General features: G+C 38.2%; 1 protein-coding gene across 1 annotated transcript; it reads right to left on the minus strand.

Moving 5' to 3' along the window:
* Nucleotides 1-1,689: 1,689 nt before the first annotated feature.
* LOC110886353 (receptor-like protein kinase FERONIA) lies at nt 1,690-13,325 on the minus strand. The gene is made up of 4 exons (XM_022134134.2): nt 11,925-13,325; nt 2,299-2,429; nt 2,151-2,213; nt 1,690-2,063 (listed from the first exon to the last, which is right to left on the minus strand). Exons 1-4 carry the CDS (start codon nt 12,979-12,981, stop codon nt 1,821-1,823), a joined length of 1,494 nt encoding a protein of 497 aa, XP_021989826.2. The 5' UTR covers nt 12,982-13,325; the 3' UTR covers nt 1,690-1,820.
* Nucleotides 13,326-21,224: the final 7,899 nt, after the last annotated feature.

The following is a 21,224-nucleotide window of genomic DNA, read 5'->3' on the forward strand; positions in this document are numbered from 1 at the left end:
ACACTATAAATGAAGTTTCTGGTTTGTCGAAAGAAGAAGAATTAGGACTGAAAGAAATTCAGAAAGTTCTGAACTTGAATGATGTGAATGAAAGGTATAAGCATGATTACTTAAATTCATACTTCGAAACGTTAATTGTTTCGAATGAACATGAATTTGATTGGAGTCATATGATCATAAGGGCATTAGAATTCAACGAATTCACCGACTGCAAAGCCCTGTTAGACATGATTGATGATCGAGACTTCGTGTTCAAATACAAACATGATCTTGAAATGAAATTCAAAATTATGGTGGGTTGGTTTCTGAAAGAAAAAATGGGAATAACATCACGGGTAATACCCCCACTGATGGATGATGGAAGAAAGATAAATCTTCTTAGTTTGTAGATAATGGTCGAAAAAGATGGAGGCTATCAAAGTGTCACTGTTGACAATTTGTGGCCGGCAATAGCGAAAGATCTCGGTTTCGAATATCAAGATGGAGACTTTATTAGAATTATCTATGCAATGTATTTGGACGTTCTTGTATTCTATTACAAGTTTAAATCGGTACAGAAGAAAGTACAGGATAAAGAAATGGTGGAACAAGAAGGAAGCTCCATGGCTGGTAATGATCGAACAAGAAGAAGTAAGAGTGCTGATGTTGATTTAACACAGGAAGATGGTGCAACAGAGCATTATGCTTTGTACGCAGGGAATAGCTGGAATGGTTCGTGGAATCTTCAAAATAAACGACGCCGATTCAACTTCAGTGAAGCACGCAAAGGAGTCGACGAAGCCAACAGGAGTGTAATGATGAAGCCATAATCAAGTTTAAGGGAGGGTGTTAGTTAAGATAATTAAACTTTATTATTAATATTATGTTACTTAAATGGTTATGTAATAAGTGATATGTTATAATCGGATTATGTGATAAGTACGGGTCAAGATCATGAGCGGGTAATTTAAAACTGCCAAACGACAGTTTTGCCGCCAAGATTAACCGCCATCGTCACTTGTATATATATGTTATGTCCGGTAACTATTTCCGGTACCAAGACAGAATATTCAATAATCTTTCTGTCCATTCGCTTGTTCTTGATCATTCATATTCAATTGTAAACTTTCTGCACTTCTAAAATCATTCATGAATATGTCTACCGATGTGCCGAATCCATGTTTATCCGCTGCAAACTCTATCGGAGTCCAACAAAAAATGCACGCCCCGCCATACCCCGGGGACACGTAACCAGGCGGTGGGGGGGGGGGTTCCCATTCCACGTGTCAACAAATGCCCCAACCCAAGCCCAAGCCTAACCCAAGCCCCACCATACCCCATGTTCTTAGTGCATTTGCAACGTTGGATGCATTGGATTTTCCAAAAAAAAAAAAATTCTTAAAGACTTCAATAGATGACCATAAGATAAATATGAAAGTTCTTAAGTGAATTATTATGTACTTACATGCTCCCACGCAACATATCAACATGAATACAGTCAGCCTCGTTGACTGTGGTTGCTAACCCAAAACCTGATAGTTTGAGGTCAAAGCTTTCATCCAAAAGAATGTTTGCAGATTTTATATCACCATGTATGATACGAATGGGAGCGTGCCTGTGAAGGTATAGAAGTACCTTAGCAACACCTAGGATTATTTTGTACCGTTTGTTCCAGTCCAAAAGATTACACATAGGATCTACAAACAGATATTACAAATTAATTTAACTTGATTACTATGATTGTTGTATAAATTCAGATAAAACAATAATTGTATGCTCTTAGATTCTATCAGGAGTTCCCAAGAGTTGAAATGTGCTCTCTGCTGAACCAAGCAATGACCTCAATTAAGAGGTGTACATTTGAAATAGAAAAATTTACCAAAAATCAAGTCATCCAGAGTTGCATAAGGGGCAAAGTCATAGAGGAGGTACACTTTTGTTCCGTCAACACAGTACCCAAGCAACAGAGGCACATTTTCATGTTCAACTTTTACAAGTATTGATGCTTCATTCATAAATTCTTCATATCTGGTATCCGAAGAAGGTCGAGCAATTGCTATATCTTTTCCATTTGGTAGTATTCCCTGAAAAGAGAAATGAAGCAGGATTTTTTCTGGAATACAACCAGTAAAACCATTAACTATGCAAACAGATACGAGAATAATGGATACCTTGTACATGGAATAATAAGGATCAATAAGTTCTGTATCAATTCCCATGTTTTGTAGCTTAACCTGAAAATAGAAACCAAGTAGGTATTCCTGGCAAATAACTATTAAAACCTCTAAATCATGAAAATAGATATGTGATCATGGATACCTTGTACATGGACTCATATCTGTCAGATGAAAGCTTATGAGCTTCGGAGAAGTTTTCAGTTGCATAAACGATAGTGTTGAAATCAAACTTGTAGAGGTATGCATCTAAGGATTTCAAACGTGTACCTCCAACTGCAAGTTCAACACATAACTAGCTCTTAAATAGAAACAGAAGAAAGGAAATAGATCATTTAGAAGATGTCTATGTTCTGAGTGTTGGTTTAATCGAGTTGTTTACATGTCATGGTTCAACAGGTACAGGTCATGGAGCTGAACTCATGGGTTTTACTTGTATAAATTAGCAAGCAAACTAGAGTTTGGAGGGTTCACGTGGTCATGTGCATGGTTGGAAAAGTAATTATTGTTTAATAGTTTATTAGTTAGAGTTGGTGTTCTAGTTTGACCCAAGTATATGGAATTGTTTGTTGAACAAGTGTAAAGTAGAAGAGTGGGTCACTAGGTTGTACCGGTTCTTTAGGAGATTAGGAGAGCATCTTTTTTGATTCCATTTTTATTCGTATCATAGGTCATGTAAGGCTATAAAAGCCACATTTGTTTAGTGAATATTGTAACCCTTTTTTCTAATTATAATAGTAGCTTTCTTCTTCACATATTACATTCATATTACGTGAGTTGTGTGTGTGTGGAGTGGGACCTGAACCAACAATTGGTATCAGAGCCTAGGGCTCGTGAAGAAGGAGAAGGCCGGTTTGAGAGTCGGTTTCGTGAAACGGGTTAGCCCGTCGCTGCGGGGTAAACGCAGCAGGAAAACGGGTTGTTCGGGACAGCAGGTGGCTGTTCGGGACTGTGTTGCAGTGTTAGACGGAAGCGTTAAGGTGTTTCGGTAGGCCGTTGTTGTGGTAGACGTACCGGTTAAGACGACGGGGGTGACCGGTGATATACACATGTTTTTCGGGGCTGCTAGTGGTGATTAACGGAGGAAGATAAAGTGTTGTTCGGATGTTAGTTGCGGGTTTGAGCAACTGGAATATATCTGGTGACAACAGCAGGTGTCGCAGGTGCCTTGATCGGATTGTTCGTGATAAGAGAAGACCGGCGTAGTGCGTGAAAAGCAGGCAGAATGAATCCGTCAAAGCAGGTGGCTTTGGATTCGTCTCGTTTGGCGAGGTGAGAAAACGGAAGAAGCGGGTGGCTTGTTTTCTTTGTCGGTGGAGAGCCTCTTGAATAAAGGCGGTCATAAAAAGGAAGATATTGGAGAAGAACACGGTGGTGACATTATGGCGTTGGAGTTCAATTGGGTGGCTTTGGATGTGACCGAGGAGAGGTCGTTGATCCGTGAAAAAGTCGTGATGTTAGTGAACGTTTCCAGCGTGATGCCATGTGACATGTTACGGGCGTGGTGTTTTTTATTCAGGTTGAATCGAGACATTGGACGTGATCGAGGTGAAGATCGGGTGTCCGTTAGATGTCATAGTGGTTCGAAACGAGGTGATTCGGTGCTGCGGTGAAGGCGTGAACAAACCGATTAAGGGGGTGATTGTTGGTTTAATCGAGTTGTTCACATGTCATGGTTCAACAGGTACAGGTCATGGAGCTGAACTCTGTTGGCCCAGACGGTTCAAACAATCGTATCAACAAACACGAACACGATCAAACAAACACGAACACGAGATATTGGGGGGACAAACCCGCGACTCTTTCTATTCAATCAAACAAAGATACGAACTTACGAAGAAAGGGACAAATAAAACAATAACCTAGACCCCTATTTATAGTTATACTAAACTTGCTCTCCAAGACAAATAAACCTTTCCTAAACCTATTATAATATAATTACCTAAAATAAACCAATCTTTAATAAAAACTAATTAAATAAACCCTCAACTTTACTAATTATTCAAGATTAACCTTCATTCACCCCCTTAATCTTGAATTGTTTTTCTTCTTGCCTTTGTTCCTCCTTTTCAATTGTCTATAGCAAACTTGCTTCACTGGTTCTTCAAACTTTGCATTCGTTCCTTCGATACTTTCTTCCTTGACTTGCTTCTTCTCTTCAATTCGTTCTTGACCAACACTTTCACGAACTCCGAACAAATCCTTTGGGATCGTTCCAAACCGAATTTCCCTCACTTTCTTAATCGGTTTCACATCTGGACTTTCTTTCTTTTCATCTTCAATTTTGTTAGAATTACAACATACTTGAAGCTTGATGTTGTACATTCTATTCAGATTTCTCTGAACCTTCATCAACAGTCTTCCTTACTAATCATGTAGCCTTAACATTCCATTAGCTATTTCAATCTTGCAACCTTCTTCATCCAATTGTCCCAAACTAAGAAGATTGGTTTTTAACTTAGGCATGTAGAACACATCACAAAACGTTTTCTTTTCGCCATTCTTACTTACCACGGTTACATTCCCTTTACCTTTGATTTCAATCTCGGATCCATCACCAAACGTTACTTGACCCGAAACTTTTTCATCCAAGGTAGTGAAAAACTCTTTCTTTCCTGACATGTGATGACTTGCACCATTGTCTAAATACCACATTCCTTCTTCATTCCTTTCAAAAACACCAGGGATAACCCTTTCTTCATTCAAACTTACTTTCTTTGTCGAACAAACTGCCATGAACAGAGATGGATCGATATCATGTACATCTTCTGTCTTTGTCAGATTCGTTTCTTCTTTCCCTTTGCTCGGTGCTTTACATTCGCTCGAGTAGTGCCCAATCTTATCACAGTTGTAGCACCTCAAGTTCTTTCTTCTGTCTTGCCATTCTTCGGGCTTCTTTTTCCGATCTTCACCTTGTTCATCATTCATATTCTCACGTTCATTATTCCATCTTGGATACCCTCTTCCACGTCCGTTGTATCTTCCACGTCCTTTCTTTTCATTCTGGGTGAACATAAGCTGACTTTGGGATGAACTTTCATTCACATTCTTGAACTTGTTTCTTTCTTCATATGCCTTCAAACGTCCAACCACATCTTCAAACGCCATTTTTCGATATCTGCGAATTGCTCGATCGAAGAAACAATAGGTAAATATTTATCCGGCATAGAGTTCAAGAATTTTCTCACCACGACCTCTTCTTCGAGGGTTGCTCCCAAACTCTTGTACTTTGACTGTACTCCACCCAGCTTCGCTGCATATTCATCAATACTTTCTGTCTCACTCATCTTCAATCCATCTAACTCACTTCTTAGCATTTGAATACGAGCTTTCTGCGTTCTTTCTGCACCAAGATAACGAACTCTTAGCGCTTCCCAAACATCTTTCGGTTCTGAATACTTAGCCATCTGAAGCATCACGTCTTCCGGTAGGGTCTGGAAGATGACACCTAAGGCCATAAACTTCTTTCTTTCTTCAATTCCCGGTCCCTTTTCTTTGTCAATAGCATCTTGCAAACCGTTCGCTCCCAAAAAAACCTTCACCATAACTGACCATGCTGCGTAGTTGGTCGAGGTTAACTTTGGTGCCTGCAAAACAAAACTACCAATCGATTCTTTCACCGTTCCTGAACTACCTGAACTCTTGTCTTTATCACCTGCCATGATTAGCTTTTAGTTTTTTTTCTCGCGTACAAACAAAACTAAACCAGATCTTGGCAACTTTCTAGGGCTTGATCGATCACAACCTCCACAAAAGATAATGCTTCTCTTTGATATGAACTTCCAATAAAATAGAAAAAACAAAAATCTTTACTCTTTTTTTCTTGGATACGTACACAGCAACAAAGCTTTGAAATTCAAATCTTTTAATTTATTACTTCTTTGGATGACGCAAGCAAGTAACTAAAAACAAATTACTTGCTTTTATTTCACACGAATATCAATGAGGAGAAATCACTTCAAAAACCTTCGGTACACAGTTCCCAAAGAATGTTATGAATTCAAAGCGTACCGTGCGATATATCTTCTAACGGAACAAAGCAAACAACGAATCGTTTACAGTGCAATGAACACTGCGTTCAACGAGCCTAAGCTCTGATACCAATTGTTGGCCCAGACGGTTCAAACAATCGTATCAACAAACACGAACACGATCAAACAAACACGAACACGAGATATTGGGGGGACAAACCCGCGACTCTTTCTATTCAATCAAACAAAGATACTAACTTACAAAGAAAGGGACAAATAAAACAATAACCTAGACCCCTATTTATAGTTATACTAAACTTGCTCTCCAAGACAAATAAACCTTTCCTAAACCTATTATAATATAATTACCTAAAATAAACCAATCTTTAATAAAAACTAATTAAATAAACCCTCAACTTTACTAATTATTCAAGATTAACCTTCAAACTCATGGGTTTTACTTGTATAAATTAGCAAGCAAACTAGAGTTTGGAGGGTTCACGTGGTCATGTGCATGGTTGGTAATCGAGAGAATCATTCTCAATTATTAGACTTTTATTTAATTGATTGTAATTGATTGTAATTTGTCATACCTTCCTATCTTGTATCCTAAATTGTTGTACTCTCTGCCTATTTATGTGAACATGATCAGTAGACTTTTGTGTGGACAAAATTTATTCTTTCCTTCTCTTCTAATATGGTATCAGCCAATTGATCCATCCCCATCACATCCCTCGTCTTTCTCTACCTCTCTTTTCATCTTCCATGGCAACTTCCTCTGACACTACTCTCCCAATGAACACCCTCCTCCACATGCTCACCATAAAACTCAATTCTTCCAACTACTTACTTTGGAAAAATCAAGTCGAACCTCTTCTGCATCACCAGGATTGGTATCGATTTGTTAATGGTTCATACACCGCCCCTTCGAAAACCACTACTGTCGACGCCAAGGAGGCGCCTAATCCCGAATACGTCTCTTGGCTTGAGTCCGATCAACGCATTCGTTTACTCCTACAATCATCTCTCACCGAGGAGGCCATGGCCGAAGTCCTTGGTCTATCGTCACCTCGAGAAGTCTGGCTCGCCCTCGAGTCCGCATACAGTCATGATTCTATGGAACGCTCTCAAAATATCAAGGATGCACTACGACAGTTGAAGAAGGGTGTACTCTCTGTTTCAGACTTTGCTAAAAAATTCAAATCTCTTTGTGACCAGTTATCGGCTATTGGCACTCCCGTTTCCGAAGATGACAAATGTCACTGGTTCCTTTGCGGTTTGGGTCCGACGTTTGAGACGTTTTCTACGGCTCACCGAGCCATTCAGCCGCGACCCTTATTTCGTGATTTACTTGCAAAAGCCGAAGGTCACGAATTATTTATCACATCTCTACACGGTTCTAATCCCGCCCCTTCCCCGGCTGCGTTCATGGCATATCAGCAGCAGTCACGGTCACAATTTCGGGGCGGAAGAGGACGGTCGGCTCGTGGTCAGTCTCCTCGTGGTGGTTATTCCTCTCGTGGAAGGGGAAGGCGTAGTCCTCATTGCCAACTATGTCGCAATGATGGCCATTACGCAAGCTCCTGTCCAGATCTGGCCTCCTATGCGAACAAGTCGTCTCACTCTGCTGCCAACTTAGCGCAAGCTTTTCATGCTGACTGTACTCTAAATGATTACACACCTGATTGGAACTCGGACTCTGGAGCCACGCTACATATGGCTCCTTCACCAAATGATGTAGATTCCTCAGTTCCATACCGCGGTAATGAAAAAGTCTATGTTGGAAATGGTAATGCTCTTCACATTTCTCATATTGGAAATCTTAAAATTAGTCCACATTTGCAACTAAAGAACGTTTTAATCGTCCCGCAACTCACTAAAAAGTTGTTGTCAGTTAGTAAGATGACTAATGATTATCCGGTTGATTTTCTGTTTTCTCGTTCTCATTTTCAAATTCAGGACAGGGCCACCAAGAAAACACTCGCAAAAGGAATTCTTAAAGACGGGCTCTATGTTCTCAATTCCAGTTTTCAAGCACTCACGGCATCTACTATCTCTCCATCCATGGCGTCTTTTGAATTATGGCATAAACGCCTTGGTCATGTTGCTTTTGATGTTATTTCAGTTTTTAATAAGTTTGGATCGTTACGTATTACGTCTATTTTACCTAAACCACATGTTTGTGAATCTTGTGAACTTTCTAAGCAACACAAACTTCCGTTCTCGTTAAACGATAAACGTGCATCTCACGCACTTGACCTGGTGCATTGTGATTTATGGGGACCCGCACCCGTCACCTCCAAAGACGGTTATCGTTATTATGCCTTATTTATTGACGACTATTCCCGATTCTGTTGGTTTTATCCATTAAAAACAAAAACCGAATTTTATGGGGTGCTTAACGTTTTTGTCACGTTTGCTCAAACTCAATTCTCACGCAAACTAAAGGTATTTCAAAGTGACGGTGGAACCGAATTTCTAAATCATCAAGTTCAACGATTCTTTCAGGCAAACGGAACACATCATCAAATGTCTTGTCCATACACCCCCCAACAAAATGGACGGGCAGAAAGAAAACATCGGCATCTAACCGAAACCGGTCTCGCTATGTTGTTCGGTGCAAATGCCCCGGCTGAATTTTGGGCAGACGCTTTCTCCTCTGCCGCTCATGTCATCAACCGTCTTCCTACCAAATTGTTGAATAACAAATCGCCGTATGAGTTGCTATATAATATGGTTCCGATATATAACAATTTCAAAGTATTTGGCAGTCGCGTCTTTCCGTATTTACGTCCGTATGCTCCTCACAAGCTTGCTCCTAGAAGCATTGCATGCGTTTTCATTGGATATTCCACACAGTATAAAGGTTACAAATGTTACGATCCAACTACCGGACGGACGTACATTACTAGACATGCAAAATTTGATGAAAATTATCTTCTGTTTTCTTCTCATGCATCTACCTCCAACAATGACACCACCACCATTTTTTTAAGTTCCTATCATGAAGAATTAGATACACCTACAAATCCTAAACCACCCTCACCACTGAAATCCCCACCAAAACCCTCTACAAATGAATCTCCAACACACCCTTGTCCTTCATGCTACCCAGAAACAACCCACACTCATCCTTTGGCCCAACATCAAGCCACCACTCAAACTGAAGATATTTCCTCACTCGACCCTACTAACACTCCAATCGATATCAGCACACCTACAGTCTCCCCTCAAATCGATGTCACCCAACCAGCCTCCCCTCAACTGAGACCAAATTCCGTCTCACCTCCGCCCTCTCCTACCCATACCGTTCCACCCTCACATCCCATGATCACTCGCCAAAAAGTTGGTATTTCAAAACCCAAACATGTTATGGACCTTCATGCTATAACATCTACGTCACTTCTTCATGCCTTATTATCTACAACCGATCCCAAAGGTTTCAAAACAGCCTTTAAAGAAAAGCATTGGCGTGACGCCATGCACACAGAGATGTCGGCGCTTCATATAAACAAGACATGGACACTTGTTCCCCGTCCATCTCGTGCTAACGTAGTCGGATCGAAATGGATATATCGCACCAAATACCATGCGGACGGCTCCATCGATCGATATAAAGCGCGTCTCGTCGCGCAAGGCTTTTCTCAAATTCCGGGTTTTGATTTCTCGCATACCTTCAGTCCCGTTGTTAAAGCCACCACCGTCCGTCTTGTGCTATCTCTCGCCGTGTCAAACCGGTGGAAATTGCACCAACTAGACGTGAATAATGCCTTTTTAAATGGCCGTCTTGGTGAGGTTGTCTATATGGAACAACCACCAGGTTACATTGATCCTCAAAAACCCGATCACGTGTGTCGCCTTGACAAAGCCCTTTACGGTCTCAAGCAAGCTCCACGTGCATGGTTTCAACGTCTTAGCACGTTTCTTGTTCAACAAGGTTTCAAATGTAGCCAAGCTGACACCTCATTGTTCATTTTCCATCGTGGTGCTTGTCTCGTATATCTTTTGGTATATGTCGATGATATCATTGTCACCGGGAATCATGCTCCATCCATTCAACACTTCATAAAAAGATTGCAATCTGAATTTGCAATTAAAGACCTAGGCAAACTCAACTATTTTTTAGGTCTCGAAGTCTCTCACACAACGGATGCTTTGTTTCTTAGCCAAACCAAATATGCTCGGGATATTCTCACTCGAGCAGGGCTCCTTGATTCCAAACCCGTCGCCACACCTCTTGGCACAAATGATGTCTTCACAAGTCATGGAAAACCGTTTCACGATCCGACTTTGTATCGGTCCTTTGTCGGCGCTCTACAATACCTTACCATTACACGCCCGGATCTTTCTTATGCCGTAAATCTGGCAAGTCAATTTCTCCAATCCCCAACTGAGGACCATTTTCAAATGGTTAAAAGAATCATGAGGTATGTTAAAGGCACTATTACGTATGGGTTGCGATTTACTACTCCCACTGTCTCGAAACTTATTGGATATTCAGATGCCGATTGGGCCCGTTGCATCGAAACGCGTCGTTCTACATATGGGTACTCCATTTTCCTTGGCGGAAACTTAGTATCTTGGAGCGCTAAAAAGCAGCCCACGGTCTCTCGTTCCAGCTGTGAATCTGAGTACAGGGCTATGGCTAACACTGCAGCTGAACTCATATGGATCACTCATCTTCAGAAGGATCTTAATGCCTTACCAAATGAGCGACCTACTCTGCTTTGTGACAATCTTAGTTCCATTTTTCTAAGTCAAAATCCGGTTGCTCATAAGAGAGCAAAGCACATTGATATTGATTATCACTTTGTTAGAGAACTTGTATCATCCGGCAAGCTGCACACGAAGTTCGTTCCGACCAAGCTCCAGGTGACAGACATCTTCACTAAACCGCTACCTAGACCTCTATTTGAATCCTTCCGAAAGCAGTTACGAGTATGCCCACCTGTTTTGCTTGAAGGGGGGTAATCGAGAGAATCATTCTCAATTATTAGACTTTTATTTAATTGATTGTAATTTGTCATACCTTCCTATCTTGTATCCTAAATTGTTGTACTCTCTGCCTATTTATGTGAACATGATCAGTAGGACAAAATTTATTCTTTCCTTCTCTTCTAATAGTTGGAAAAGTAATTATTGTTTGATATTTTATTAGTTAGAGTTGGTGTTCTAGTTTGACCGAAGTATATGGAATTGTTTGTTGAACAAGTGTAAGGTAGAAGAGTGGGTCACTAGGTTGTACCGGTTCTTTAGGAGATTAGGAGAGCATCTTTTTTGATTCCATTTTTATTCGTATCATAGGTCATGTAAGGCTATAAAAGCCACATTTGTTTAGTGTATATTGTAACCCTTTTTCTAATTATAATAGTAGCTTTCTTCTTCACATATTACATTCATATTACGTGAGTTGTGTGTGTGTGGAGTGGGACCTGAACCAACACTGAGTTCAGGTTTTTTTCCAATTAAAAAATGCAGACAAAGCCATTATAGCTAATCCCAAACATAAGCAGACCTTTACCTCTTCAATCTTGATATCGAGAAATTGAAAGTTGCAAAAACAATTAAAAGAGCATACACGGAAATAGAAAAACAGAAGATCAAGGGAAAAAAGTCCAGTTTGTGGAGCAGAACATACTTTTTGTCCTTGGCTGAAAATGAAATAAGTTGAATATTCAAAACATGTCTATGTAAAGGAACCATCTTCCTTCCAGTTACAATACCGTATTTTAATTTAACTGAACATTATTGCATTTCTTCTTCTAATATTTCTGTACTGAAAATAAAGAGAACAAAATACCTGAGTTTGCGCTATTAGATGGAAATAGAAATGTCGGTATCCTTCTGCCAAAAAGTTTGATGTCCATAGGTAGCACTTGATTGTCCGTTTTCTCTTGTAAGGCTAGAATTGACGCAAGACCCACCACAACCTCAGCCATTGTAGGGCGTTGCTTTGGATGGCTATGCAAACACCGGTCAGCAAGTAGTGCAAACTCCTTCAAGCATTTTGGGGATATTTTCCCCCTTAAATTAGAATCAACGATCTGCTTTAACCTTCCTTTTTTAATGGAGTCTTGGGCCCATGTTGCCAAACCCCAGTGCTCCTCATCAATACTACTATCTACTGCTTGTTTCCCACATAAGACTTCAAACAGTACCACCCCAAAGGCATAAACATCAGACTTTCGAGTTAGCCTCCCCGTTTGAAAATATTCTGGATCTAGATATCCAAAGGTGCCCCTCACTAAAGTGTTAACATAAGTGGATGGCTGATTCGTTGGACCAATCTTGGACAACCCAAAGTCAGAAATCTTTGCTGCCCATTTGTCATCTAACAATATATTTGTGCTCTTAACATCCCGATGTATAACTCCATGCTTAATACCTGTACCAGTGTGCAGGTAATCTAAACCACGAGCGGCCCCTATGCATATCTTGAGTCTTCGCACCCAAGTTAGAGGGACTTGACGTTTGTGGAGCCGATCTGCTAGAGTTCCGTTATACATATATTCGTATACAAGGATCATTTCTTGCCCATCATTGCAGTAACCAATTAAAGATACCAAATGACAGTGCCTTAATTTGGAGAGCATCTCAACCTCAGCCCAAAATTCTACTGCTCCTTGATTAGAACCTGCTTCCAGCCTCTTAATTGCAGCATCCAAACGAATTTCCCCACAGGTGATTGTTCCTCTGTAAACATTGCCAAACCCCCCACGTCCAATCACCAATGACTCATCAAAGTTTCGGGTTGCAACTCCAATCTCAGAAAAGGTAAACTGACGGCATGGTTGTGGCAAATGCGAGGATGAGGAAGACGAGGATTCAACCGGCTGACTGGTACGGAAAGACATCATTAAGGTATGAACTAGGATTACAGTCTGGATAGTATGATCAACCTATAGATATACAGATGATGATGGTGTGAAAACAATCTAATAGCCTATTCATTGTCAAAGATACACATGGATGACTGAAATTCCTGGAAAGAGCCATCGACCCAACGTGATTTGACATTGGTACACTATAGTCAAACTGGAACACGGTTTCTACGAAATTAATGATGACCTAGCATTGACCTAAAAGTCTTTGTTTCCTCCTTTGAAATGCATTTTCAGGAATCGAATATGATCTATACTATATTATACCGAGTGACCGGTATTTTAAATCCTTGACTGTTAATAAAATTATAAATAATTAGTTATACTTTTCTCCCTCCGTAACAAACTTATAATTTTTTTAACGTATTCTTGATATATATTATAAACTATAATATTTAAAAAAAATCCAAAGATAGTATGACGACTTACACATTTTTGTCGACATTCGGTAGTTATCTTGTTCAATATTGACGTACGAATTAAAAGGGTAAAAGTTGATGATGTTTTAGTGTACAAGTGATTAAAGAAGAAAATAACAACCTATACTGATACAATCGTCGAATAACTGATTAAACAACTTTTTAATACTTTAGTCAAATATCAACAATAATTCCTAATTTAAAGGGTGAGAAAGTTTTATCTAGAGTTAATTTGCCATTTTCGTCTAAATGACACTTTTGTACCAAATTGCCCCCAACATTTGTAACTTTTTTTCTATTTTCATCCAAACCACTAACTTAGTTTATTTTTTTCTGTTAAGTTGAGGATGTTTGAATGAAACTGACAAATATAAAACCACAGGGACGATTTTGGCAATTTACTCAAACTCTTTTAAATTTCATCGGTTCCCTACCCTATATGATGTATAATCGGTCCCATACCCGGTTATGCCCAACAAGAACCGATCAAAACCCAAAAAAATAATTAAAGTTATAAATATAAGTACATAAACTATAACATAATTAAAGTTTAACTGTTAATCTAACACAACCCCCTTAAATTTAATTATGTTTCCGAGCTTGCTCCATAACGCTCCTGTTTGCTTCTTTGACAACCCCTCTTACATGGTTGAAGTTGAAACGCTTTCGTTTCTTTTGCAGATTCCAATCACTCTGCCACCCGTTTCCGGTGAAGAGAGCATAGTGCTCCGAAGCAGCCTCGTCTTGAGCGTCTCCTGCACTTTTTCTCCTTTCATGGCTGCCTTGAGAGGGACCAGTTTCTTCATTCACCACTTCCTTATCCTGCACCTTTGCTTGCACCGATTTAAACTTATAGTAATATTCCAAAATGTCAAGATACATGGCATATATTATCCTCATGTAATCTCCATCTCGGTATTCAAAGCCTAAATCTTTCGCTATAATCGGCCATACGTTCTCAGTGGTAACTTCATGGTACCCACCGTAACCAACACATATAAACTTAACAAATCAATCTTCCTCTTGTTCGGAGAAAATGGAGGAACCGGTCTCGATGTTATTCCCAGGTAATCATTCAGAAACCAGTGTACCATTTCTTCAAATTTTCTTTCAAGATCATACTTGTATTTGAACATATAATCTCGGTCATCGATCATGTCGAGCAAGGCTTTGCAATCAGCAAAGTCATTGAATTTTAATGCTCTTATGATCATCCGACTCCAAACATTCTCATCTTCATTCGAAACATTTAACGTTTCGAAATAAGAATTCAAGTAATCATCTTTGAATTCATCATCTATACTGCCCAGATCCTTCAGCCTTCTTTTCTCACTTATACCCAATTCCTCCTCCTTCGTTAACCCAGTCACTTCGTTTATTGAATTCAACACCGGAGATGAAAACATGGGATATATTTTGCATGTTTCGCCGGACTTTCTGACCGTGAAACCTTGAAGTGTTAACTGATCAAGGCTAAGTACATTCCGGTCGATTTCCGGTGAATAGAAAACACAGTGAATACGCAGTGTATCGTTCCCAGTTTTCATCTCTACCGTTCCCACCCCTCGTATAAACAAGAAGTTATTCATTCCAGATCTTGTTTCAACACCCATTATATGTTTTACCCTTTTGAAAACATCGAGATTACCAGCAAAATGATGTTTAAACGTTGGATTAACATACCAGATTTCTCCCCATTGTCCACCATCAGTCCCGGTCACAATCATTTCATTCTGGCAGTGCACATCATCCTCTTGCTTTCTGATTCCGCCATTAATTGCTTGTCTGATTAGTTGCGTCGCTTCGTCGTTTTCCTTGGCCTTACACATATAAATTTGGTGTCCCGGCAAGTGGCAGTAGTAGCATAATCTTTCACGAGGGATTCGTCGATTTTTTTGGTTTTTCTCATCAACGCAGTGTTGACAAGGCATGGTGGTTGCACTTGGTTTGATTTCTGCATTGATTCTTGTAGTGGCTCTGATACCACTATGTTGAACAACCGGTTCACATACAACGGAAGTTTTTGATGATTTCCCAGACATGATTTCCATTGTGTAAATGTGCAGAGAAAGAAAGAAACAAAAGTGTGCAGAAAGAAAATGGTTTGTGGACAATTTCGGTTATGATGAAACTGTCTTGATACCGGAAAAGATTGTCGGATATCATCTATATATATTCGCCAATTTGGCGGTTCAGTTTTGGCGGGAGAAACCGCTATGGCAGTTTGAACTTCACACCCGCTTATCACCACCTTATCGGTCACATCACATATCATGTTTATAAGTTATAAATATAAGTACATAAACTAAACATAATTAAAGTTTAACTGTTAATCTAACAATCACAATATATTATTTTTGAACGGCTAATTTATTTAATCACCTGTCGTCAATGGGACTTGAACTCAAGATCTTCCCATTCTCAACCTAATATGCAAATATAAGAATAAAATAAAACATATGTCTTATGTTGTGGAATATAATGTTGCTAAGCATATCTTCCCTTTCTTAAAAGCCAATCGTAAATCAAGTAGTAAAGTTTATATACTTTATAATATTATAAAGCAAATCATCCACCCACCACAGTGACAAATGATGTGCAACAAGTTTTATTCGATAAAGCTATTTAAAAAGAAAAACTAAGTTGAAGGATTATATTCTGGATGATAATATGCTTTATTTTTTTAGCGAATCCACCTCATCACGGTTGTTAGATAATAAATAGTTTCATCTTTATATTGACTAGTTATTTATTATAGAGGTGCCTAAAGTGTAATTTGTATGTCTATATATAGGCTTTTGTATCATCCCATTATCATCAGAGAAGAGATCCTTCATATTCTAAACATGGTATCAGCCATACCCTTTTAATTGTTGAGTTCCTATCCTTCATCTTCCAATCCTTTTCTTTCATCTTCTTGTCTAATCATATTCTATTTTTCTTCGAAACTCCCTCATCCATAACCTATCTGTTCTACCAGTCATCATCTATGGCTGCATCATCATCTACAATCAACCTACCCCTCATCGGATTAGCACCCATGATTGCCATAAAATTATCATCATCCAACTTCAGCTACTGTCGCACCCAGATGCTCCCGATGTTATCTCAACAACGCCTTCTCTGTCACGTTGATGGCTCTCAAACTGCACCTCCCCCATTACTCAAAAATAATGACAAAGATGTTGATAATCCTGATTTTATTACTTGGGTTCAAAACGATAAACAGGCAATAATTATTCTCAATGCCTCGCTGACCGAAGAAGCTCTCTTGGTTACGGTTGGCTTATCGACTGCACGTGATATTTGGGTTGCCCTCGAAACAGCCTTCTGTAATACATCAGTGGAACATGTTTAAAATCTAAGGGATAACCTTCGTGTTTTAAAGAAAGGAGACAAGACGGTTGCTAAATACGGGCGTGCCTTTAAGGCAATTTGTGATCAACTTCATGCGATAGGTCACCCCGTCGACTCAATGGACCAAGTCCACTAGTTCTTGTGTGGTCTTGGACTCGCTTTTGAAAATTTCTCAACTAATGTTCGATCGATGCGTCCAATTCCCAGCTTTATTGATCTCTTGGCCAGCGCCGAAAGTCATGAATTGTTTGTTAAAAATCTTCGCAATGATCTGCCCGCAACCGCTGTTCCAACTGTTGCTTTCACGGCTCAATCCACTCGGCCTAACAACTTCAATAACAAAACAGGCTGACCTCAGTTTAGGCCTAGTCCTCATCTGATCAGTTTCGGCCCAATCGAACTCAGAACCACTTTTATCGTGGTAACCGGCCTACGTTTGGAGTCATGAACCGTCCGTTCCGGCCACCGACTTGCCAATTGTGCCGCAAGTCCGGTCTCAGTGTTACCATCTTGCATCCTTTGCTGCCACCGCTCCTTCAGAAGAGCATTTGGCACAAGCTTTCCATGCTCAGTGTCAGTTAGACCCAAATGTTCCAGACTGGACTTAGACTGGACTTCTGATACGCGTGCGTCCTCACATATGTTACCCTCAAACTCTACTCTTCCAAATGCCACACCAACCCATGGTAATGAAAAGGTTTATTTTGGAAATGGTGAATCATTACCTATTTGTCACGTTCCCCGACCCCATTTGGACGGAATCGGAAATCGCGAGCAGCCAAGTGGTACCGGTGATTATTTTTGAAAAACATTGCAGCGGAAATTTCATCAGGACCGTGAGTTAGGAAAAATATCAGAGTTTAGAACACCGGATTTTATTTAAATAGATGGAATAAATTCCATTTTTACAAAGGTAGCTTTTAATAAAAACAATATTCTTTAATTTGATTTAATTAATAAAATAAGCCACTTCTTGAAGTCTTTTAGTGCCGGATCCAATCCTTACTCCAATCTACTGTAATTACCTGAAATGCGTTTTAAAAAGGTTTTGTCGGGAAATACTGAGTGAATCATTTAGTTTACTGAAAACGACACATTTGTTATAATTCACAGTATTAAGAGTTTTTACATATGTTTATTATCAACCAACTACCCACAGTATTTGTCACTCGACCAGATCTGTGACAGTGGTCATATCACCATTGGCTGCCCCAATGAATGACGTATCACTAAATTCTAGGTTCGCCCACCTAAAGTGATAAAAACAGTAGTAATGTGCACAATACCCCACATACTGGCTGTCATTTGGTGATTACATCAACTTAATCACTGTAATTATAATTCTGAAAATAATTTGGAGTATTGTAAAACATTTGATAAAAAGAGAGAATGACTCACATTATAAACATGCAGATTCATACGGCCAAAGTTTAGTCTACAGATAAGTCTTGATATATTGCAGATTTATACAGGCAGAGCTTAGCCTATTGATTTAGCCTTGTAACCTAGTGCATACGAACTAGGTAGGTAACTTAATACAACAATTACGATAACTCACGAGATCAAATTCTCACAACGAACGACAAAGTGCGATACTTAAACATCCATCGATTTAACGACGAACGACAAAGTACGATACTTAAACATCCATCGAATTAACGACGAACGACAAAGTATAACCCTAATGTGGGTGGCACTTAAACATCCATTGGATATATTGATCGGTCGGAAAATGAATCGTAATAGCGATCGAGTTAATACTTTGTATCGTAGCAGCACCCCCCTCTACTAATTATTGATTTTGTGTGTGTTGTGAAGTGAACAACAAATAACTCGACGTAGGAAATGAATTTGAACGTCGTTCTATTGCCCAATTTCCAGTCCCAAAGTCTGCTATTTATACACGAATTTGGACATGCTTACGGACCGTAAGCATTATCCCTTACGGTCCGTAAGGGACACCTAATTACTATAGGCTTGCCGCGTGTGGGACTAGCCTTGATGAGTCGATGGAATCTCGAAATTCAATTTAGACAGCTTTTTATTTGGATAATCGTTGAGTAGGAAATACCCCCCCCCCCCCGAGTTTTAGGGGCCCTGAACCTGATTCTGTTTATTCTGAAAATTTTAGGGATTGTGTAGAATTACTTGGGGGTCTCAACTAAGGTTTCCTATTGGGTAAAAATAATAGATATGGCTTTTGATAAAATAAAATAATAATAGTTTTGGGTAAATCACAAAAAGGAAATAAAACGATGAGAAAAGAGAATGGACTCACTTTGTAACTTTAGGGTTCAACTAGAAAACCTACTGGTAGAATTTTGGGTATAACTTCTGAGCTATTTTAAAAAATATACATATATATTTGTACTCGTGTTAAGTATAGTACCCCTAATTCAACCTTGTCCCGATGTCCCGAGACAGAACCCAAACGAACTTAGTCGGGCAGAGCCTTGACATGCGTTATGGGGCTCAAATCAATCGGAAAGGGTAGCGGCGATCGGGAGTTACAATACTTAAAACAAGGCATGACATTATTATAAAAAAAAGAACTCTATAGAAATGATAAAGGATTGGCGAGACTGGCAACAAGAGGAAAAGAATGTTTGAGTGATTGTTTGATTGCTGAAGATGATCTATTTATAGGAGGCCCTAATTTTGTTGGAGCCTTACATGTATCACTTACAAATGCTTTTTCATCATTTTGATTCATATTGTAAAGACACGTATACATATAATTAATTAATTCATGCACCATCATACTTGGAGAAGATTCCTTATGTAAATATTAACATATGTAAGTTTATTATTATTATTATTATTATTATTATTATTATTATTATTATTATTATTATTTTTAATATATATATACGTACACAAAGTTTACAATTTCAACTAATATTATTATTTTATTATAATTAATTTAACTGTTTTACTTATTTGGCGCTTATAATCTCTAAAATATAACGTTTTATAAAATAATGAATATGTCTTTAAAACTAGAATATTTTTGTCTACATTTTGAACCAAGTTTTATTAAGAACGGAGTAGGTTCAAATACAGGGTATTTTTATATTTAATTATTAAACGGTCTCTAGGTCCGTCTAGATACTTCATATTTCTAGCGGTCGACTTACCCGTAATCTACCCGTCTAATAAAATAAGTTTTTATATACTTTTATTTTATTAGAAAGGTCACCCATATATAGGCCAATTAATTAATATAATATTTCAACCAACTATATAAAATAGTGTTTAAAACTATTTGGGTTGAATATTTATATTAAAAATAAACTAGTTACTAGTTACTAGTGGTTAATAAATTTAACCAAACTTATTATTCTTATATAAAAATAGGAATGTTACATCTTCCTCACCTTGTTTTAAATCTCGTCCTCGAGATTTGGGTTACGATGTTTCTTTTAGACTTATGTCATATTTTAGCCAATAAAACTAATATTAAGGTAGATGACACAGAATTAAAATATCAAATTTTGTGAATACGAGTTGTACCATAAGTAAGATTCAATGGTTCAACTGAATTAGTTCAAGAAATCGATGACAAACGAATAAAATGGAATGTTATAATTTCCAGAATGATTAGGTTCAAGCCAAAAGATATATATCAATAGATATTTAAAATGAATGTGAAGGACTTTTAGAAAAAAAAATTTTTTTTTTTGTCAAAAGAGAGCTTACTTTGATTGGCAACTGAGGAAGACTTAGGATCGACAAGTCAAAAATGAAATAAAAGCATGAAAATGATTTGTCAAATATTTGAAGTATGAAAAATCAATGTGTTGAGATGAGTGAAGTTGCAAAGATACACCAGAAGACGATAGAGTTAGTGTATCATTGTTTAGAGTTCTAAGTTGTTTTGGCATGACTAACCATTATATTATTTTTGTAAAGCAAATGCGATATATATTATTTGTTTCACATTATATGTAAATGGTTACCACTTTCAAATAAATATTATTTTAGTATTTTATTATACTATGTAAAATAACTTATATTTATTATGTAATATAGATTACAAAATACTATAGTGAAGTTATTACATTTACAAAATATTTTAGTATTATGATTTTGTAAAAGAATAACTATTATTTATAACGTTTAAACGAAAGTTGTGAATAAAAGGGGTAAAAGTATTTGTAAAATATTTTATATAACACTGAGTCAATTCTATGTGATTACTTATTTTTATTTTGAAATCATATAGCGTTGTAAAATGTAGTTACAAATGTTGTGGTGACTACTCTTTATGTATTACAATGTTCTTCTAACCCAATATAGTCGCTGACTACTATATTATTCTTATATGGTTATTTTCTTGCTAGAGTGTTATAGTATATAGTTACCACAAAATATGTGATACATAATTATTTATATAATTTTTATTCGTCCCTCTAAAAACATGTCTTCTCTTTTTAGTACAAA

Source organism: Helianthus annuus, chromosome 10 (genome assembly GCF_002127325.2).
Source record: "Helianthus annuus cultivar XRQ/B chromosome 10, HanXRQr2.0-SUNRISE, whole genome shotgun sequence".
In the NCBI taxonomy this organism is placed as follows: domain Eukaryota; kingdom Viridiplantae; phylum Streptophyta; class Magnoliopsida; order Asterales; family Asteraceae; genus Helianthus; species Helianthus annuus.

Bases quoted from the DNA above. Each gene is read 5' to 3' on its own strand.
- LOC110886353 (XM_022134134.2), bottom strand. From the start codon at position 12,981: ATGATGTCTTTCCGTACCAGTCAGCCGGTTGAATCCTCGTCTTCCTCA. The intron at 2,214-2,298 runs GTATCCATGATC...TTCTATTTTCAG, and splicing joins GATATGAGTCCATGTACAAG to GTTAAGCTACAAAACATGGG. The intron at 2,064-2,150 runs GTATCCATTATT...TTCTCTTTTCAG, and splicing joins CTTATTATTCCATGTACAAG to GGAATACTACCAAATGGAAA.